This window comes from Xiphophorus couchianus, chromosome 5 (genome assembly GCF_001444195.1).
Source record: "Xiphophorus couchianus chromosome 5, X_couchianus-1.0, whole genome shotgun sequence".
NCBI classification, from domain to species: Eukaryota; Metazoa; Chordata; class Actinopteri; order Cyprinodontiformes; family Poeciliidae; genus Xiphophorus; species Xiphophorus couchianus.
Window position 1 is genome coordinate 31876519 of NC_040232.1, and position 17856 is coordinate 31894374.

The 17856-nt window shown below is 39.0% G+C and overlaps 2 protein-coding genes and 1 long non-coding RNA gene across 6 annotated transcripts in view; 2 read left to right on the top strand and 1 right to left on the bottom strand.

Annotated features, from left to right (window-relative positions):
• Positions 1-4021, top strand: part of rbm20 (RNA binding motif protein 20) — a 56406-nt gene extending 52385 nt beyond the window's left edge. For all 3 annotated transcript variants that reach the window (XM_028017793.1, XM_028017795.1, XM_028017794.1), the window contains 3 exons: positions 224-289; positions 1476-1597; positions 2712-4021. In XM_028017793.1, the coding sequence (XP_027873594.1) occupies positions 224-289; positions 1476-1597; positions 2712-2780 (257 nt within the window). In that variant the 3' untranslated portion in view covers positions 2781-4021. The remainder of the gene's footprint in view (positions 1-223; positions 290-1475; positions 1598-2711) is intronic.
• Positions 4022-5064: 1043 nt separating this feature from the next.
• On the top strand, positions 5065-13221 carry pdcd4b (programmed cell death 4b). Of its 2 annotated transcripts, none has more exons than XM_028017797.1 (12): positions 5065-5182; positions 5629-5734; positions 6665-6982; positions 8555-8649; positions 8915-9028; positions 9104-9325; positions 11000-11097; positions 11744-11858; positions 12100-12207; positions 12298-12408; positions 12505-12644; positions 12738-13221. In XM_028017797.1, the coding sequence occupies exons 2-12, from the start codon at positions 5692-5694 to the stop codon at positions 12796-12798; spliced, it is 1425 nt and encodes a 474-aa protein (XP_027873598.1). In that variant the 5' UTR covers positions 5065-5182; positions 5629-5691; the 3' UTR covers positions 12799-13221. The 2 variants fall into 2 exon arrangements, with proteins under 2 accessions (XP_027873598.1, XP_027873599.1); XM_028017798.1 differs by having other exon boundaries at positions 5100-5122.
• A 192-nt stretch (positions 13222-13413) lies between these two features.
• Positions 13414-16195, bottom strand: LOC114144712 (uncharacterized). The gene is made up of 3 exons (XR_003595529.1): positions 16074-16195; positions 15509-15576; positions 13414-13941 (listed from the first exon to the last, which is right to left on the bottom strand). It is a non-coding gene; the product is annotated as an uncharacterized LOC114144712 (long non-coding RNA).
• Between the last annotated feature and the right edge of the window lie 1661 nt (positions 16196-17856).

Genomic DNA, 17856 nt, shown 5'->3' on the forward strand with positions numbered 1-17856 from the left:
TAATTGAACTACTGAAAAATGAACTGTGGAAAAAAATAAATAAATTACTGACTTTTACATCAATAATAAGTGTATGTAAAACCAGAAAACAAAACTATAGCATTTACTATTTTTTTTCTTTTGGTTTTTTCTTTTGTTCCAAAGGGAACAAAACACTATGAATAAGTAAATTTAAAGACGTTCCTTGACAACAACTTTCTTATTGCTGAGATGTCTTTCACAGAGATTGAAGCCCCCTCATCATCTCTAGAGCAAGACAAAGCTGTCAGTGAACACAGCATTCCTTTGGGTAAGCACATTACACTTTAACATAGTAACTAAAGCTTTATTAACATCACAAAACACTGTAAACTGTTGCCATGTGGCCAGTTATGTGATGCAGTCTCAGCAGCAGCTACATCAGTCCTGTTTCATATTTCAGAGGCTGGATTATACACATGCTTATGTCTCCCATCCAGAACTCTTCTCAGGTGTTTGAGATCTGACTTAAGCGTCACAAAATGTCACTTTTATTTGTCACATTTAAAGTTGTTTTAAACTTTTGAATACTTTGTCTGACTACAAAGTTGGTACTTTTTTTCTCGAAGATTACAACTCTCCCTTATATAAATGGCCTGTTCTCTTGTCTTTTCCATGTTGAAGAGCGGCTGATTAAAAAGGTTGTATGTGTAACGTCACTTTTACATCCCAGTAGAATATAATGTCACGAATTACTAATTAAGAGTTCAATAAAACACTTAAAGTAACTTGGTAGGTGACATGGGAATTGGAAAAAAAAAATAGAAGCTACACTTATTTTACAGAAATCTTCAGGGGGTGTCAATAGTTATGGCACCTGTGATTTGTAAAAGAAAAAAACCCCCCAAAAAACATATTCTGCTATGCAATGTTTTTCACCTCCAAGCAATTGGATTCCGATTGAATGTGTCCATGACAAATTAAAGTGAGATCATGCTACTTCTTTGAAAACAAAGATTCTTAAAGGTTTTTTCACATGTTTATAAGGAGTGTTAATATGAATGACTTTGTAAAAATTTATAAGAATTACAAGAAAACAAACACAAAAACACAATTCTGATCTATAAAATTCAATTCACATACTGATCTAAAGCCTGTCAGGGATCATCACATTAAATATTTTACTCTAGTTCAGTGCAAAGTCATGCCACCTTTAGGGACAGAGAACGACAGCAGCATTCTTTTAACAGAACAGTGACGGGTGCCTTATTTCTGCTGAAACAGTTTTTAAAAAAAGAATAAATCGTACAAGCACATTAGACCTGAATGTGGAAGACTGTACGACAACACTTTTTAAAATGTTGTTGTCACAAACATCATGCAAGGAGAGTGACAAAAAAGAAAACTTTTTGCAAATCCTATGTGAGGTTCCTTGCTTTTCCTGGCCAAGACCCATGGGTCATGTGTTGTTCTGGTTCTGGGTGGTGTTGGACTGTTGCATTCTCTCTCTCTGACAGGAGTGGAGTTCATTGAGCCAAGAACAGGCTTCTACTGCAAACTGTGTGGATTGTTCTACAGCAGCGAGGACACTGCAAAAACGACTCACTGCCGCAGCACCGTACACTACAGAAACCTGCAGGTACATCTCTCAAACTGCAAATATATATACAGTATATATATACAGTACAGACCAAAAGTTTGGACACACCTTTCTAATTCAATGGGTTTTCTTTATTTTCATGACTATTTATAAGGCAAGAAATCCCACTTATTAACCTGACAGGGCAGGTTGACCTATGAAGTGAAAACCATTTCAGGTGACGACCTCTTGAAGCTCATCAAGAAAATGCAGAGTGTGTGCAAAGCAGTAATCACAGCAAAAGGTTGCTACTTTGAAGAAACTAGAATATAAGGGGTATTTTCAGTTGTTTTACACTTTTTTGTTTAGTGCATATTTCCACATGTGTTATTCATAGTTTTGATGCCTTAAGTTTGAATCTACAATGTCAATAGTCATGAAAATAAAGGAAACATTGAATTAAAGGTGTGTCCAAACTTTTGGTCTGTACTGTGTATATATATATACATATATATATATATATATATATATATATGGTTTGATTCCCGGCTCAGGGTCTTTCTGCAGTTTGCATGTTCTCCCTGTGCATGGGTGGGTTCTCTCCGGGTACTCCACAGTCCAAAAACATGACTGTCAGGTAAATTGGTCTCTCCAAATTCTCCCTAGGTGTGTGTGTGCATGGTTGTTTGTCCTGTCTGTCTCTGTGTTGCCCTGCTATAGACTGGGTGTCGCCTCTCACCCAGGCCTCTCACCCAGGCGGGGTCACCTCTCACCTAGAGAGGTGACCCCGCCTCTCGCCCGGAACGTTAGCTGGAGATAGGCTCTAGGGACAAGGGTTTAAGAAAATGGATGGATGGATATGTATATATATGGAAATAAAATATGGAGTATTTACATATATAGTTCATATATTTCAAAATTTTCCCTTCATACCTATCCGAGCAGGATGGGTAGGGTGTTGATGACATTCAGTTGCACGTCTGGCGAACAACAGAAACAAAAGCATGCTAATGTCCTTGTTGGTTCTGTTGAACCTGTTTGGTTTAACAGCCGAACCTTCATCAGTCAGAAAAAACATAAAATCCAGGGCTGTGTGATGTAGAGCAAATGCTATGCTATTGTGGTGTACGAATGCTGGAATTTGAAGTTTGGTCATGTGGTTTTATTTTCACAGAAATACCTGTCCCAGCTGGCAGAGAACGGCCTGTCGTGCGCGCTGGATGAGCCCTCCGTGGCTCACTGACACCAGCTTGACCCTTGACCCGCAACAGTACACAGCAGGGGGAAGATCTGTGAACATGTGGAGTTTGTGTAGAGCTAAAGAAAGAGGGGGAGAGAAAAAAACATGGATAATGTGACAAACAGAAGCTTGAATTTATTTTTTGGACTGTTATGGTAGTTTTTATTTTCTGTTTAAATTATACTAAAATGTCTTGAATTCTTCAATTTTGTACATACTCGAAGTGAATTGTAAAGGAGGTTTACACTGTGGACTGCTTTTAATGAACTACTGTCTTCCCAGAGTGCTTATGCAAGTTTTTCTGGGGAAACCCCCCCCCCAAAACAAAAAAACAAACAAACAATATATATATTTATTTATTTTTGTTTTGCTGCAAAATGTTCATCAGGAAATATACTATTTTCTGTTTTAAGTTAAATCTAATTATTATTATTATTATTATTATTATTATTATTATAAATAAATAAAACAGTTATTTAAGGCTTTTGGCAGATATTCTGGTAGCGGTCATTTAAAACGTCCATGACACGGAGCTCATGACCCGGGTTTGGATCAGGACGTCCTTAGAGTGACCTCTAAACCAGAAGCAGGTTTGCAGTAAATGTCCATATTTGGTGTGTTGGCTTTGTTTCTTCGTTCTAAGTGCCACTTTTGTCCAAATCAAATTGTTTCTCAAGGTTGTTTGCATTTTCTCCATTCATTTGTGTTACAGCCTGAGCTCTCAGGGGCAAAATGGTTTTTTTTTTCTTTACTCTCAGTTAAAAGAACAGTAGAACACGTTCTCAGGCTTGTTATACTTATCAAAACCAGTTTGTTGTATAAATAACATTTATATATTTACATCTACAGCTGGAATTGAATGTGGCTGACTGCAAATCTTTCAGGTAAACTCGCATCACTATAGTTTCCAATGATGAAATTATGGAAATGTTTTATGTTTCAATAAATCTTTGCTAACGTCTTTGCTTCCTAAGACAATCCCAGGCTAATGTGCCATATTATATGTCTACAGCAGCACAAACATTAAACTTGACCATGCATTTTTTTTATGTTGATGTTCTGTAACAGGAGTATCAAGCCAGAATCTGTTATTCTCTGGATGTGGATCTTGTGAAATCGGTAATAGTATTGTTTACAGGGACTGTTTCCACACATTTGTGATGCAAAAGGAAAACATTGCAAATGTCTAAAACTATGTCAACCATTATAAAATGCAAACAATCTAATTAATCCCATCACATGGCTTCTGGTTTTGTATTTGATATCCGTAAAAAAAACAATATTGCAGCCAATTTCCTTCAGAATGAGTAAATCGAGTCCAATTCTGTGTCATTTAAACTAAGTATAACTAGAGCTTTTGTTCTAAGGTCTCGGAATTATAATTAATACATGTCACTGTTCAGATTTTTATTTGTAAACAATTGAAAGCAAGTGCATTCTTTTCCTTCTGATTCAAAATAATGCTCTACTTTTTTCTGCTCTGTCACATCTTTTACTATTTGTTTTAGTTCTGTTGTGGGACTACAGCATAATAGATCATCCAATGCAGATTTAATATAAATCTTGATATCTCCCTATTCATGTGAGCTTCCTCACTTTTATTTTTGTCAACAGGAGCTTGTGTGTTAGTTGTAATTTTCTAGAAATTTCCAGATTGTTCCAGAAATGCTCCAGGGATTGCATCCATGTGGACAAAGTGAACAATGATTCAGACATTTATAAACACAACCTACACTGACAGTATTACTGTAATCATAGGCTGAAATATTTGCACTGTCTTGGTAAAACTATGAATCTACAAGATTTTGTTTTTAAAATATAAGTTGTTTTCCTTGCATGTACACCAGCTGAAATGGATTTACTTTCCATAAGTGTAGTGTTGTGCTGTTCCACAAGGGCTTTTTGTTTTTCTTGATGTATTTAAGTCTGCAGGTTTACATTTATTAGAGGTTGCTTTGAAAAATGTTATATTAATTCAAAAACATTGAATAATTAGAGTTTTATTCTGTCTATTGTTGCCTGATATCAGGTTGTTTATGCTTGTAACACCATTTTGCATTAAAAATTTTTTTTTAATAGTAGCATAGCTATTTATATCACTATTTTCTATGCAAAAATATGGATTTAGTAGCTGTATTAAACGGTGACATCTATCCAAGACACAACGTACATACTCTGCTGTACGACAGGGGGCAGCACTTCACAGTCAACACGACCTCATGGATCTACATGGAACTTTCTAGAAGGAAATTCTCTGTTGCGCTCTGATTGGCTCCCCTGAAACAGCCCCCTCCTCTGGACCAATCAGATGAGAAAAACACAAGCCCGAGCGACTGCGTTGCTGGGTAAGTAAAACAAAAACAACAGCCTTCGCGTCAGAGTTTAAAGCTTCAAGGTGCGAAACGGTAGGTGTTTTATAATCTTGTTATTGAGTAAAAACATTTGAGTGGGCGCATTTGTACATTCAAAACTTCGGCATTGTTAGAAAGCCGAGAGCTTCGTCCATTTAGCTGCTGACCGTTAGATGTTATCTTTAACTAACGTGTAGGCTTCGAGGTAAGATAAGTTAACGGCGTAACAGAACGGTTACTCTAGACGTGTACTGCATTTCCTAGCTATGTGGAATAAGTCACCCTGTTTACGGGAAATTAAAACCAGGGAAGTGCATTGCAATATTAACACGATCGTTTTTAACTGCGTTAGCCTTTGTTTGTCAACAGTACGTCTTTGAATGAAAATGGTTGAAGGGGGTGGTGGCCGGGGTTGTGTTGCGACACGTCTGGGCAAACCGTCGCTGCACGTCTGCAGCCAAATATGTAATTTTCATTTATTTTTCCTCCCTTTTCTGCAGTTATCTTCGGCGATTCTTGTTTTTGCACGGTTCCGCTGCAAAGGCTCTTTTCTACTGTAAACTATGGCAGCTGACTGCGAGGCTTGGCTGAACGCAAACCCTGTTGGTAAGTGTGAAAACCTCAAACGCTTAATCAGCCGGGACCGATGTAGAGTAGTGGGACTTTTAAAAAAAAAAATGTATGTGGAAGTGGGTGATTTTCGTGTTTCCTCTCGCTGCACCCTGAACTGAGTCCGTTTTTCTACACACATTTTTGTAGCTGAGTGCATAGTAAATAAACGTCATTTCACCTAAACGGGATGTAGTTCTTTTCAGGGGACTGCATATGGAGAGCTGCAAATGAAATGTGCGTCTGAACAAACGATTTAATTTGAAAGAGCAAAAAATAGAAAAAAAAAAATTAAGATGGCGTCTAAAAAGCCGTCATTTATAAACGGCGGTCAACCGAAATATCAACAAATGCGTAATTTGTTATTTTTAGATATTGCAATAAAGCGTTAAATAAACAGCATTTTGAAGAATGCTTAGATTTTTTTTAGAGGTTACAATTAAGATGTCAGGCAAAAGGTCATATTTGTTACTATAGAAACTGACATTTTTCACCATTTAAAAACAGTGAGAGGATATTCTACATTGAAGCAAATACACCATTAATAGAATTTTAAAAATCAAACTTATTCGGTTTTCAATATAATCATTAATCTGTGTTTTACCGTGTCAATTTCAGAAAATGTATTTATTATTATAATTGATTATATCACAAGTAGTAACAAATTGAGTTTGTGCTCATTTGACCAATATGTTGATTTTCGGTATACAGATTAAAACGTTAAGTACTTTTGATTTGAAACGAAATAATTTGTCACCTTCTGTTGGGTCAAAAAGTCAACGTTAAACATTATTCCGGACATGTTTTCAAGTAGAAATCTGAAAAGGCAAACCAAAATATCAAATGAAAAAACTGTTTTTGTGCGGAGTGAAAGTACCGGCTGATGGTAACAAACGCACACCGACTCGTTCTTCTGTGTCTTAACAGAGGCCGTGGACCTCAGCGACTCCTTCATTTCTGCCGAGGAAGACAATGGGGGATCCGGCGTCTCCAACAAGAACGTCATCAACGAGATCAACGGTAACTGGGTGTCTTCGTCCAGCAGCAACATCCAGGAGGCTCGCCTAAAGGCAAAGGCCAAGCGGAGGCTGCGGAAAAACTCCTCCAGGGACTCGGGCAGGGGGGACTCCCTCAGTGACAACGGGGAAGTAGTGAGGGGAACCTCCATGGCGCCGACGAGTCCCAAGAGCAAGCTGCTCGACCGAAAGTCCCGCATGGGGAAGGGCAGAGGCCTGCCAAAAAAAGGTGATATCATGACGCTTCCTCAATATTTCTTCTGTCTGTACTTTTGGTTGCATCAGGAATCCACCTTTCCCACTGGGTCAGAGGGACTCACTGCTTCCTGCTGTAGCCCTTCCAGCGCCGATCCACAAACCAATTAGCCGGTTGATCTTGAGCGGCTCAAATCCTTAAAACGAGCCTCCTTTCGTGTCCCGCGTGCATCCGAGCTTTTATGGAATTTTCCGCTGCAGGTCTGATGCAGAACCCAGTCAGCATCACTGCAAAAACACAAAATCTTACCAAGTATCTGCAATATGGCAGATTATTTCACTTACAGCTAGTATTTCTTCTCATCAGTATAAAGGAATTTTTGACTTAAAACAAGCTCCTATGTCTTGCTGAAAAGTTACTTGTTAGTTTTGTCTATTTGTACTAGAGACTAGACCAAAAACACTTGTGATTTGTGTCGCGTAGCATCAGCTTTATTTTTTTCTGATTGGAATCTGCAGAATTTATTAGTCTACAATTACTACCTGAGTATGTTTGTCTAAAAAGAAAACAGAAATTACTGTCATTCTAGCACATCTGAATGCGTCGCTAAAGAGAGACAACCTCTTGCCCAGAGCAAAACGTTTTGCCTCTCTTTAGTGATGTAACTCATTTAGCCTCTCCTTCAGACTGCAGTTGGGTTTGCCCACTTGCCTTCTTCCCATGGGCCGCAGACTAAGGGGCATGTCCAGTTTTTCTTGGCACCGAGTCTGTCCTGTCTTGGTTACACAACAGTTCTCTCGCATCAGCGAAGCCGTGCAATTTGAGCTCTGGGCTGTTCTGCATTTGAACTGTATTACATTTTAGTTGAGGTGAGAGACGTTTAGTGTGGGCGTGCTGCTTTCTTTCTTTTTCTTTTAGTAAAACAGACGAGAAAGCAAGCCGTTTTTACACAGAAGTGGGACGGATTCTCGACTAATGTGGGATGAGCTAAATATAGTGCTCTACCCACAAAGTGGGTGGAACTAATGGGGGGTTTAAAGGATGCTTTCAAGCTGCTTTGGTGTTCTTAAACTGTCTGCAATCTGCTGGGGGCTCACCCTTCAATTGTTTTTTGTCTGTTTGTTTGCGCCCACACTAAATATGTAGCCTGATCTCCATGTTGGCAGCAACTGCAATGATGCTTGTTTTTTGTCTTTTATGTACAGTACTGAATTCAATTGGAAATATGTGATCCGTTAAAAAAAAAAAGCTGTGACTGAAGGTGGTTGTGGCTACTGCTAACTAGCTGCTAATATACCCTAGCTAGCTAGTTAGCTTTTTTGTGTCCATCATGAGCCGTTGCCTGTTTGTCGTTGCCACCGGCTCACTTCTATTGCCAACCCATACGATGCTGCGGGTCTTAAATTTTGTCATCGCTGGTCTTAAAAAGTCTTAAATTTGTGCTGGTGGAACCTGCAGAAAATGTTTCGGCTCATGTTTCCGCTGACGAACATACCGGAGACATTAAAGCTGCAGTTTCTCACCTTCTTTTATTTATTTTCCCCTTGTTAAGTGAACATGAGCAGATGTCAGGGCAGTACCTTTATCTCTGACATTTACCTGCAGGTGGAGCGGGAGGAAAGGGTGTGTGGGGAAGATCAGGTGAAGTTTACGAACCGGTGGAGGTGGACAAGAAAGACCCTAACTTTGACGAAGATCAGGTAATTACATTTGCATTTAGGACAATCGTTTAGCGGCGTATTCACTCGGATTTGAACTACACTTGGGGTTTTGGAAGTAGTTACTTTGTAAAATATTCTCTGTTTTTGCTGTTCTGCTCACAAGCAAAACAAGCTAAAATTAGCCGGTTGTTTAGTTGTTAATAACAGGTTTAAAGGTAAAATTTTGAAGTTTGTGGTGCAGGTTTGGCATTTGTTCAGCTAACACAAGAAAATGGAAAGTAATTGTCCTTTTCTTTTTCGACAGGAAAACTGTGTGTACGAGACTGTGGTGCCTCCGCTGGATGAGAGGGACTTCGAGAAGACGGTCACCCCCATAGTGCAAGAGTACTTTGAACACGGAGATACAAACGAAGTAGCGGTAAGTGCTCCAAAGTGTAGAAAGCAGGCCTTGAGAAAGTAGCTCAAACTAAATTTCTTTTCCCATTTTTGTCAGGAGCTGCTTGCGGACCTGAACCTGGGCCCCATGCGGAGCGAGGTCCCGTCGCTCGCCGTGTCTCTGGCCCTGGAGGCCAAGGCCAGCCAGCGGGAGCTCACCTCCAGGCTGCTGGTGGACCTGTGCGGAAGCGTTCTCTCCCACAGCGACATGGAGTCCTCTTTCGACAAGCTGCTCAGAGATCTGCCTGATCTGGTCCTGGATACACCTGGAGCGCCTCAAGTGAGTTTCCAAAACCTCCGACTGAAGTGTGTGTTGCTGAGGGTTGACATTGTTCGCTTTTTGAAAGTGTGTGTGTCTGTTTTTAGTGAAGTTTCAAGCAGGGTTTAGGTGTTGGAGATCACCCAAAGCCATGATGACACATTTTGCTGGACTATACTTTGTCCCAGAAATATAAACAATTACGTTGTTGTTTTTAAGACTAATTTTAAGTACTAGATTGACAATTTCATAATAATGCAAGTTTGCTTCCAGTAAACCTTTAATTATGTACAGAACACTTCACACTGCAACTGGAAGATATTTTAAATATCCAAAACAAAACACAACTAAAAACAATAAACACCACACACAAATCAAAACCACAAATAAAATGGATTCTGATGTCTCTGTGGACAAAATTGCCTTTCAAAGAATATTATTCATCAGAAAGGAGTTTTTAATCGTTCATACAATTAATCATTTAATTGCGACAAGCTTAATCACTCCTCTGAAGCAACCAACTCGTATATAACGGTGCACAAAAGACAGCCGTACAAGTTGAGTTCACAGTTTGCAGCAAGCCATGTTAATAATTGTTTGGTAACTATTACTACTTTATGTCCATCCCACGTTACACAATCCGTTCTTTTCAAGGCTTCTAGTTTCGTTTCTGAAGGAGGAGTTTTACCTCTGCTGGTGGTTTGGCAGAGGGGAATAACGCTGCGGTTTTATCTGTTGGCTTGCAAGAGAAGAGCCACTGTGTGCGTCTGTGAGCTCTTTCCTTTTCAGTCTGCACACACATGAAATCCTTTTGCATTGTCTATCGTTTCTTGTAAAATGCAAACTCAGCAACAAAAAAAAACCAAAAAAAACATGGCCCACTCCCCTCCTTACACGGTCTGATTTAACTGACCAGTTGTCTGCCCTCTCTCTCTTTTTCTGTCTCTTGCCCCTCGGTGGGTTTGGTGGGGCTTTATGACGGCCCTTCCCCCACACCTCTGTATACGCCGCACTTTCACTCGGGGGTTCTCTCAGTTTCGCACGCGCTCGGTCTGGCCGCTGCGACGCGCCGCGTTGTAATGTAGCTGCCTCTGATCTGGAAGAGAAACAATGAGCGCATGCTTTGTGGAGGCCAAAACAGCAAAGCCGGCTCTTTCCTTTCCCAAAACCGTGCGGCCCACGCTACTGTAAACAAAGACGCATGTCCCCCCCGAGGCCACCGTTGTTATGTCAGTGTTTGTTTGGGATGCTTGCACTTCATTACAGCTGTGGCAAGGTACTTGTGTTTTTGCAGCAAACATGAAATCATCTCATTTACTCAGTTGGTTTCTAATTCAGGGTGTCTGTACATCCTCAGTCTTGACTTTGGCTAAAAGTAAATTCAAGACTGATGAACTAAATGTCTTCAGTTCATTTTAAAAACTAAGTTTGCCTTTAATATTTCAATCACAGGTTTTAAATTTTTGTCTTGACAGGACTATTTAATCTCGTATTTTCTACGTTTATTTACGTAAATTTATTGCCATTTCTGTGGATGTGTAGCTCTTAAATTTGAGTCGGTGAAACCTGCACAAATTCTGTAATATACTGGAGAGAAAAAGGTTTTAAGAAAGAAATGTTGAAATTTTTATTGCACAAATCTAGTGTTGTTTAACGATTTTAAAATGTACATTCTTATTTATGTTCTCCTTTCAGTTGGTCGGCCAGTTCATTGCTCGGGCTGTTAGCGACCAGATATTGTCCAAAAGCTACATCGACGGCTACAAAGGCAAAGTTGATTGTGAACATGCAAGGTACGCAACGTTTATGGAAGCACTTCTATTTGTCTTCTATTGTCCGTTTACTACTCCATGCTGAAAATGTGACCCAATTTAGCAGATTATTGCCTTGGTGAGTCAAACCATAAAGTTCTCACTGCAAACAGGGAGCTGAAATGGCATTTTCAGTTGTACTAGCTAAAAATTGACACTCATAATGGGTTATTTAAAGTGTTAGGTAAGATTAAGTGCATCAAAAACGACTGTTGAGCAAATAGCTGAGCAAACTGCAGTATAGATGTGGAAAAATGTACATTTTCGCTGCAGAGACAGTTTGATGGATTGGTGGATATGACTTTATGAGCCTAAGTATGGATCTGAGTAAATATTTAGTTCAGAAACTTTCAAGTGTTTCTATCCTGTTAGTTTGAAGCATCAGTTAATACACCCTCTCCCCCAAAGATTGTCACTTTTAAGTTCAAAACGTTAGGCTGGCAGTGTGAAATTGGTCTATTCCAAGATTCGAGACATTGGTTCAGAATCCAAACGCAGGCACTTCCAAAAGTATCCGAATTGAGTTCAATAAAATTAAATATTAATAGAAACATTTGAAGAGACTCGATTGACTTGACTTGAAATTCCTGTAAACCACACAAATTGACTTGCTTTATCAAATCTGCAGAGCGGCGCTAGATCGAGCAGCCGTGCTGCTGAAGATGAGTATGGGTGGCCTTCGCATCGACAACCATTGGGGTACGGGCGGAGGCCAGCGACCCGTCATACAACTCATCAAAGAGGTAGAGTACAATCTAGTGATTGCACTTCACTAGACAGAGAAGTGTAGTCTTTGCTTTCTAGTAAAGTGAAGATTGCCCTTGAAAACATGGGAACTTTTGACATTCATTAAAATGTATTCATTGAAATACAGTATCACAATTCCAGGCTTTTAAAAAAATTATTATTATAAATATGCAACCAAAACATAAATCATATTTAGCTAAAACTGAACAGGTTTCGTTCTGGATCCTCCGTTTTAAGATGAACCTGCTGCTGAAGGAGTACAGCCTGTCTGGAGACGGCAAGGAGGCGGAGAGATGCCTACGAGACCTGGAGGTCCCGCATTTCCACCACGAGTTTGTCTATGAGGTACGCGCAGCTTCTCACCTGCCTCCCTACTGTAGGAGCTGCTGCATATTTTCAGGTGCGTTTTCTGAAAACCTGTGGCGCTCTCGGCAGGCCATCGTGATGGTGTTGGAGTCCCGAGGGGAGAAAACATTCAAAATGGTGCTGCAGCTACTCAAGTCGCTCTCTCTGTCTTCCATCATCACTGAGGACCAAATGCGAAGGGTAGGGAGCCACCTGCTGTTTGAATCAGGCACTGCAAGTGAAACTCATTCCATCCTGAAGATGATTGTTTTATGTTTTATTTCTTTCCCCTTCCAGGGCTACGAACGAGTTTACATGGACATCGATGAGATAAACATCGACGTTCCTCTTGCGTATTTTATCCTGGAGCAATTTGTGGAGAAGAGCTTTCACATGGGAGTCATTGGTGTAAAATTAAGAGACCAGTGTCCGCACCGGTGAGTACTCTTTAATTTCACACAAATGTCTGCAGAGGTCCGACGGTGTTTTCCCACTGCGCTCATCGACGCTCTCTGTGATCTGTTTGTCAGGAACCGAAAGAGGTTCGTCAGCGAGGGAGACGGCGGAGTTGTGAAATTTGAACGGTACTGATTAGGCCTTTCGATGAGCCAGAATACCTGAAAAGAAGTGGAAGAAAAAAAAAAACTTACCTTTTTACTTGCATTCTTTTTTTTGTTTTTGAATGGTGAAGTAAAATGTTCTCCCTTCCAACGGTCTAATTCTGGGTAAAAAGAAAAGCTGCACTTTTGATTTAAACTGAAGTAGACCACTTTACTTCAAAGTGTTTCTATACAAACATTTACATAAGCTATCCCTTAAAGTGCCACACCTCTCAGTGTCAGTCATTCCATGTTGTTTTGTACAGTTATTTTTCCTTTTCTGTTTTACTGCTACTCCTTTTGTTTTCCAAAAGCAGTGTTTGTACCAAGATAACTAATTTGTGATAAGAGCTTTATGAATCTGTGGAAGAAATAAAAAATAAATAAATAAAGGGAGGGTGTTAGTTCAATGTCATAACGGGTGTAAAACTGGCTGCTGTTTTTATATGCTGTGCTTCACTTCTGCGCTGTGCTAGAACACATCAAAACAAAGAAACATCCATCATATAACGTAACATAATGGTTTATTTTTGTACTTGGGCAGCAACGTATGGCAAAAATTTCTTTGTTTATTGATTAAATAATTATAAAATATTTGGGTTTTTTTCCTATCATTGTCACTATTAAAATAATCTCTACATGTTGCACAATTCCTCAGATCAGCCGCCGCTACCAACAAACTTGTTATGAGCCTGCTGTCTCCCTACCGCAGGAGCTGCTGCATATTTTCAGTTGCGTTTTCTGAAAACCTGTGGCGCTCTCGGCAGGCCGTCGTGATGGTGTTGGAGTCCCGAGGCGAGAAAACATTCAAGATGGTGCTGACTTGCTTAAACGCAGACGCTTACTTAAAAGCAAAAAGTATAACTTAAGTTTGTTCCACTGATTTCTCGCCAATGTTTGAGTCATTGGACTTGTGCTCTCTATCAAAAAGTCGTGTATTTTATTTTTTGTGTGGCTTCAAGTCTTCAGCTGGGCATCTGCTGTCCTTGCTCCTTCATTGCCAGTTCCTGCTGCTTGACGGCCTCTTGCGCCTCCATCTGCATCTTCTCCAGTTTCTCCAGGGTGACTGATTTGAGTGGGAGCAGCTTTGGCTTGCACAGAACCATGGTTGGGACGTCTTCCATGTAGAGCTGTCCTGTAGATGCAGCACAAAAAAAAAAGCCTCTGAAAGTTATTTTTCGAAAAATAACCTGGGTTTATTATTTAATTGCTAAACATCCATTTCACATGTTTGCTCTATGCTTTATTCTGAAAAGTCAGAGAAGTTCCTCCCTGATTATGTTCATTACAGACACAGCAACACAGAATGTGCAAACATTTTCATGCTATTATCGGGATTTTTTTTATGTGATCGATCAACGCAAAAGAATACTTTGGAGTGGGGAGGGGTGGTAAATGAAACTCCAAAAAGTCCCATGCATATCTATTCACATACTCTTAGTCCTGATGTCTCTACTTAAAGTGGGATGTTATAATTATTCCGACCAAGAGGTCCAAGGAAAGACTGATGACTTGTGGAAGATGATCAGATGAGACAAATCAGGGTTCGTACACTTTTCCCACAATCAACATTTCCATGGTATGTTTTGAAACTTTCTCAGAATCACTTTGGAGATAAAAGCAATACAAGTGAACGAAAAATTCACTATTACTTGTCATTTATTACTGTTATTGATAATCACTTATGATAGTACCAACATTCTACAGCAGGGAAAACACAAAGTGAAATATAACAAAATCTATGTTATGAAATGTCTCTCAAACATGCACTATACACTTGAATAGTCTGAGAACAGAACATTAATTTAACAAAGAAAATCCCCAGATTCCAATAATGTTGTTTAACGTATAAAATATAAGCCAACCTTTATTTCAATCAAATCTTAGAGCCATTATGAATATTCAATACATTGAAACAGTCTTGTGTCATGGTAAATAACCTTTATGGTTCAAACTAAATACTTTAACATAATATACAAACACAGTTACAAAAAGAATCTCTAAAAAGCGTTCTTGCTAAGTTTTCTGTCATTTAGCAAATAGAAATAATTTTGGTAGTTAACTGATCTATAACAAGAAAATTTGACTTTAGTGAAAAAAAGGTCTATTACTTCTTTCAAATGTAAATAACGTTTTCCTAACTTTAGGCTTTTAATCAAACGTTACATTATTAGAAAACTAATAACAGTTTTAATATCAAGCACTTTCAAGGACTTTATTTGTCCTTGAAATATTTGTGACGCAGTAGAGGTTTAACTTTCAGTGGAAACAGAAACCCATTTTTAGCTTCTTTTTTTATATATATAGCAAAAATGATTTTTGGTTAAAAAACAAAAGATTAGCCTTTTCAGATTCTTATTTGCAAACCATTTAGAAGATCTTGTATTATTTTCCTTTAACCTCAGCGCTGTACACAGTTATGTCTTGCTGGATCACAGAAAATCCCAATAAAATCCATTGAGATTTTTCATAACTTGGCAAATTATGAGGAGGTCCAGAGGGTACGAATAGTTTAGCAAAGATTTCTATTCCTAGTTCAAATATCTTAACTGGTTAAATGAGCGCAGATACTGATAATAAGAAGGGAGCACAGAGGAATCTTTGACTAGTAATGCGAGGGTTTGCTGGTTTCTCAACAGTCCACAAGTCACAATGAGCATCCACAAACACGCTTTTGTAACTACTGCTGTCCAGATGCAAACCTTGCTTAGGCAGAACTTCTCTCAATGTTGACTTGACCTCGGGCATCGCTGTGTCTTGTGGGCGCGTGCTGAAAGGTAAAAAAATATATATATGTATTTTTCTTTTTACTTTAAAACATACCTGTTATCATCTAGCGGACTCATAAAATCATCAATTCAACACTACTTCACGTACACGTCACCATTTATACACAATTGTGGTGATAACATTCTGCAGAAGCTGACATGTGTGAGCATAAACCCTTCCATGTTGACTTTTCTTAAGCATTTTTATGTACATATCAATATTTAAATGGCACATTTGAGGGAAAAAAACCCCAAAAAACAGTTCGAACATTTCTCGAACCTGTCACGTTTAACCACAGACGTGAATTATTGCGAATTAGCACAACGCTAATCCCATGTAGCATGTTAGCGACGATACATTTACTTGGGCCCGGATACGTTAAGGGACATTTCCCTTTAAAGAGGCTCCTGGCGAGGTTTAGCTGACTGTCTAATCAGACTTAAAAAACGTTACCAGCGCATGTTTAAATGCGTTATTGTAATGTTTCCTCATTCTTACCTTTAAGCACCAGATAAAGGTTTGCTGCAGTTGCCAGGCCAACGCGTCCGCAGAGTCACGTGACGTTCTTCTGCGTTGACTTCGTTAACTCGGCGCTTTAGCAGCACCTAGAGGCGGCTCGGAGAATTGAAGCTGAACTGAAAGGTTAAAACGGAACAGTTGTACTTTGTTAGACAGATTATTTAACGAAAAAACGGTCCAAAAAATGCAATTAAATATAATCCTGTTTACATTTTGTTCTCTAATAATACTAACGCTAATAGCGTTTCTACTGCTGCTTCCAGTAATAATAGAACACGCCTTTGTCCTGCTTGCTCTGCAGGCTTTTATCTCAATGTTTGTGTCCAAGGGTGAGCAAGGGCGTGTTATCTTCGGTTTAACGCATAGAGGCCGATGTTGCAACATCCCTCAGAAACTGGTTTTCACTGATAAGTTTCAATGCTTTGCTTGCCTGTTTGTAAGAGCAAGATTCTGCAAGAAGCAGTCAGTCCATAACACAGATTCTGTAGGTTAATGATTGCAGCTTCTAATAGTGATACTAAGGCTGCTCTTCAACTGCTTCAGTTGTGTTTGCAGAAACCTGCAGCAGGAGACTGATCCTGATGTATTAATATCCATCTGCGTAAAGAGTCAGAGTTGGATTTTTCTCACTTTCTCAGGTGACAATTCTGTGTGAAAACAACATGTAGATTTGAAGATGGACACCACCAGCTGGTAAAAAAATTTACATTTACTTTCACTGCAGACACATTAATCTAAATCACAAAAACAGGGCTAAAATACTACAAAAATATTAAAAATACAAAACAAAAACAATACAAAAATATTGTACAATTCATAAAAACGTCCAATGTCCAACTTGGTACGCTGTTGCTACTGCAAACATCATCATTATCAGATAAATCATTTGTTATGATATGGCTCGTGTATTTCACTGTTTTGAAAAGGTCTGACACTTGTTGTGCTATGTGAAGAGATAAGAAAGTTTATCATTTGATCTTCCTAAAGTTATAGAAATCATAACAACCCTGTTGTTAGGTTTAAACAGAATGCCGTACAGGGCAGCTTAACTAGCATTAGGAGAGGAACGCCACGTCATCAGCTTGCGCAGTTAACAAGACAATCACCCACTGTGCGTCAAGCCAAAGAAAGATCAACCAAAAAAAAAAGGAAACGAGTAAGAGCAGAAATGGTATTGGAAGTCTACAGAAAATTTTCAATGGTCAGTTTTTTCTTTAAATTCAAACAGTTTTCTTTAACGCACACATTTATAGATTAGTCCTGCACCTAGTTTCAAAACGTAGCCTAAAAGGTTGTTGTTGTTAAGTTCTCTTGAAATCTGTTCAGAATAATCTGTTCAGTCTTAGATAATGACAACTGGCCTATTATCTCCAATATTTTATATCTTGTCGGTTTTGTCTTTTGGCATGTGCATTGACATAACCAATAACATGGACTGAGGTAATATGTTACAAATCCACTCAAACATAGAATAAACCTGTTGATTCTAACACTGGCCTCCTTCAGATGATCTGCTGACCAAATGTTAATCTTTCACTCTTTACATGATTAAAAATACACTTAAGCTTATCTTGAATTAATTAAATAGATAATTATTCAATTCATTAATTAATTAATTTCCAATTTATTTATTTTAAAAAAGTACATCATTGTTGTTGGTTTGTGCAATGATCAGAATGTGCAGGTAGCTGGAATAGGAAGGAAACTCAGACCACTGTGATGGTCACTGTCTCGTTTTGAGGGGCTCTGAACTGTTTCAGGG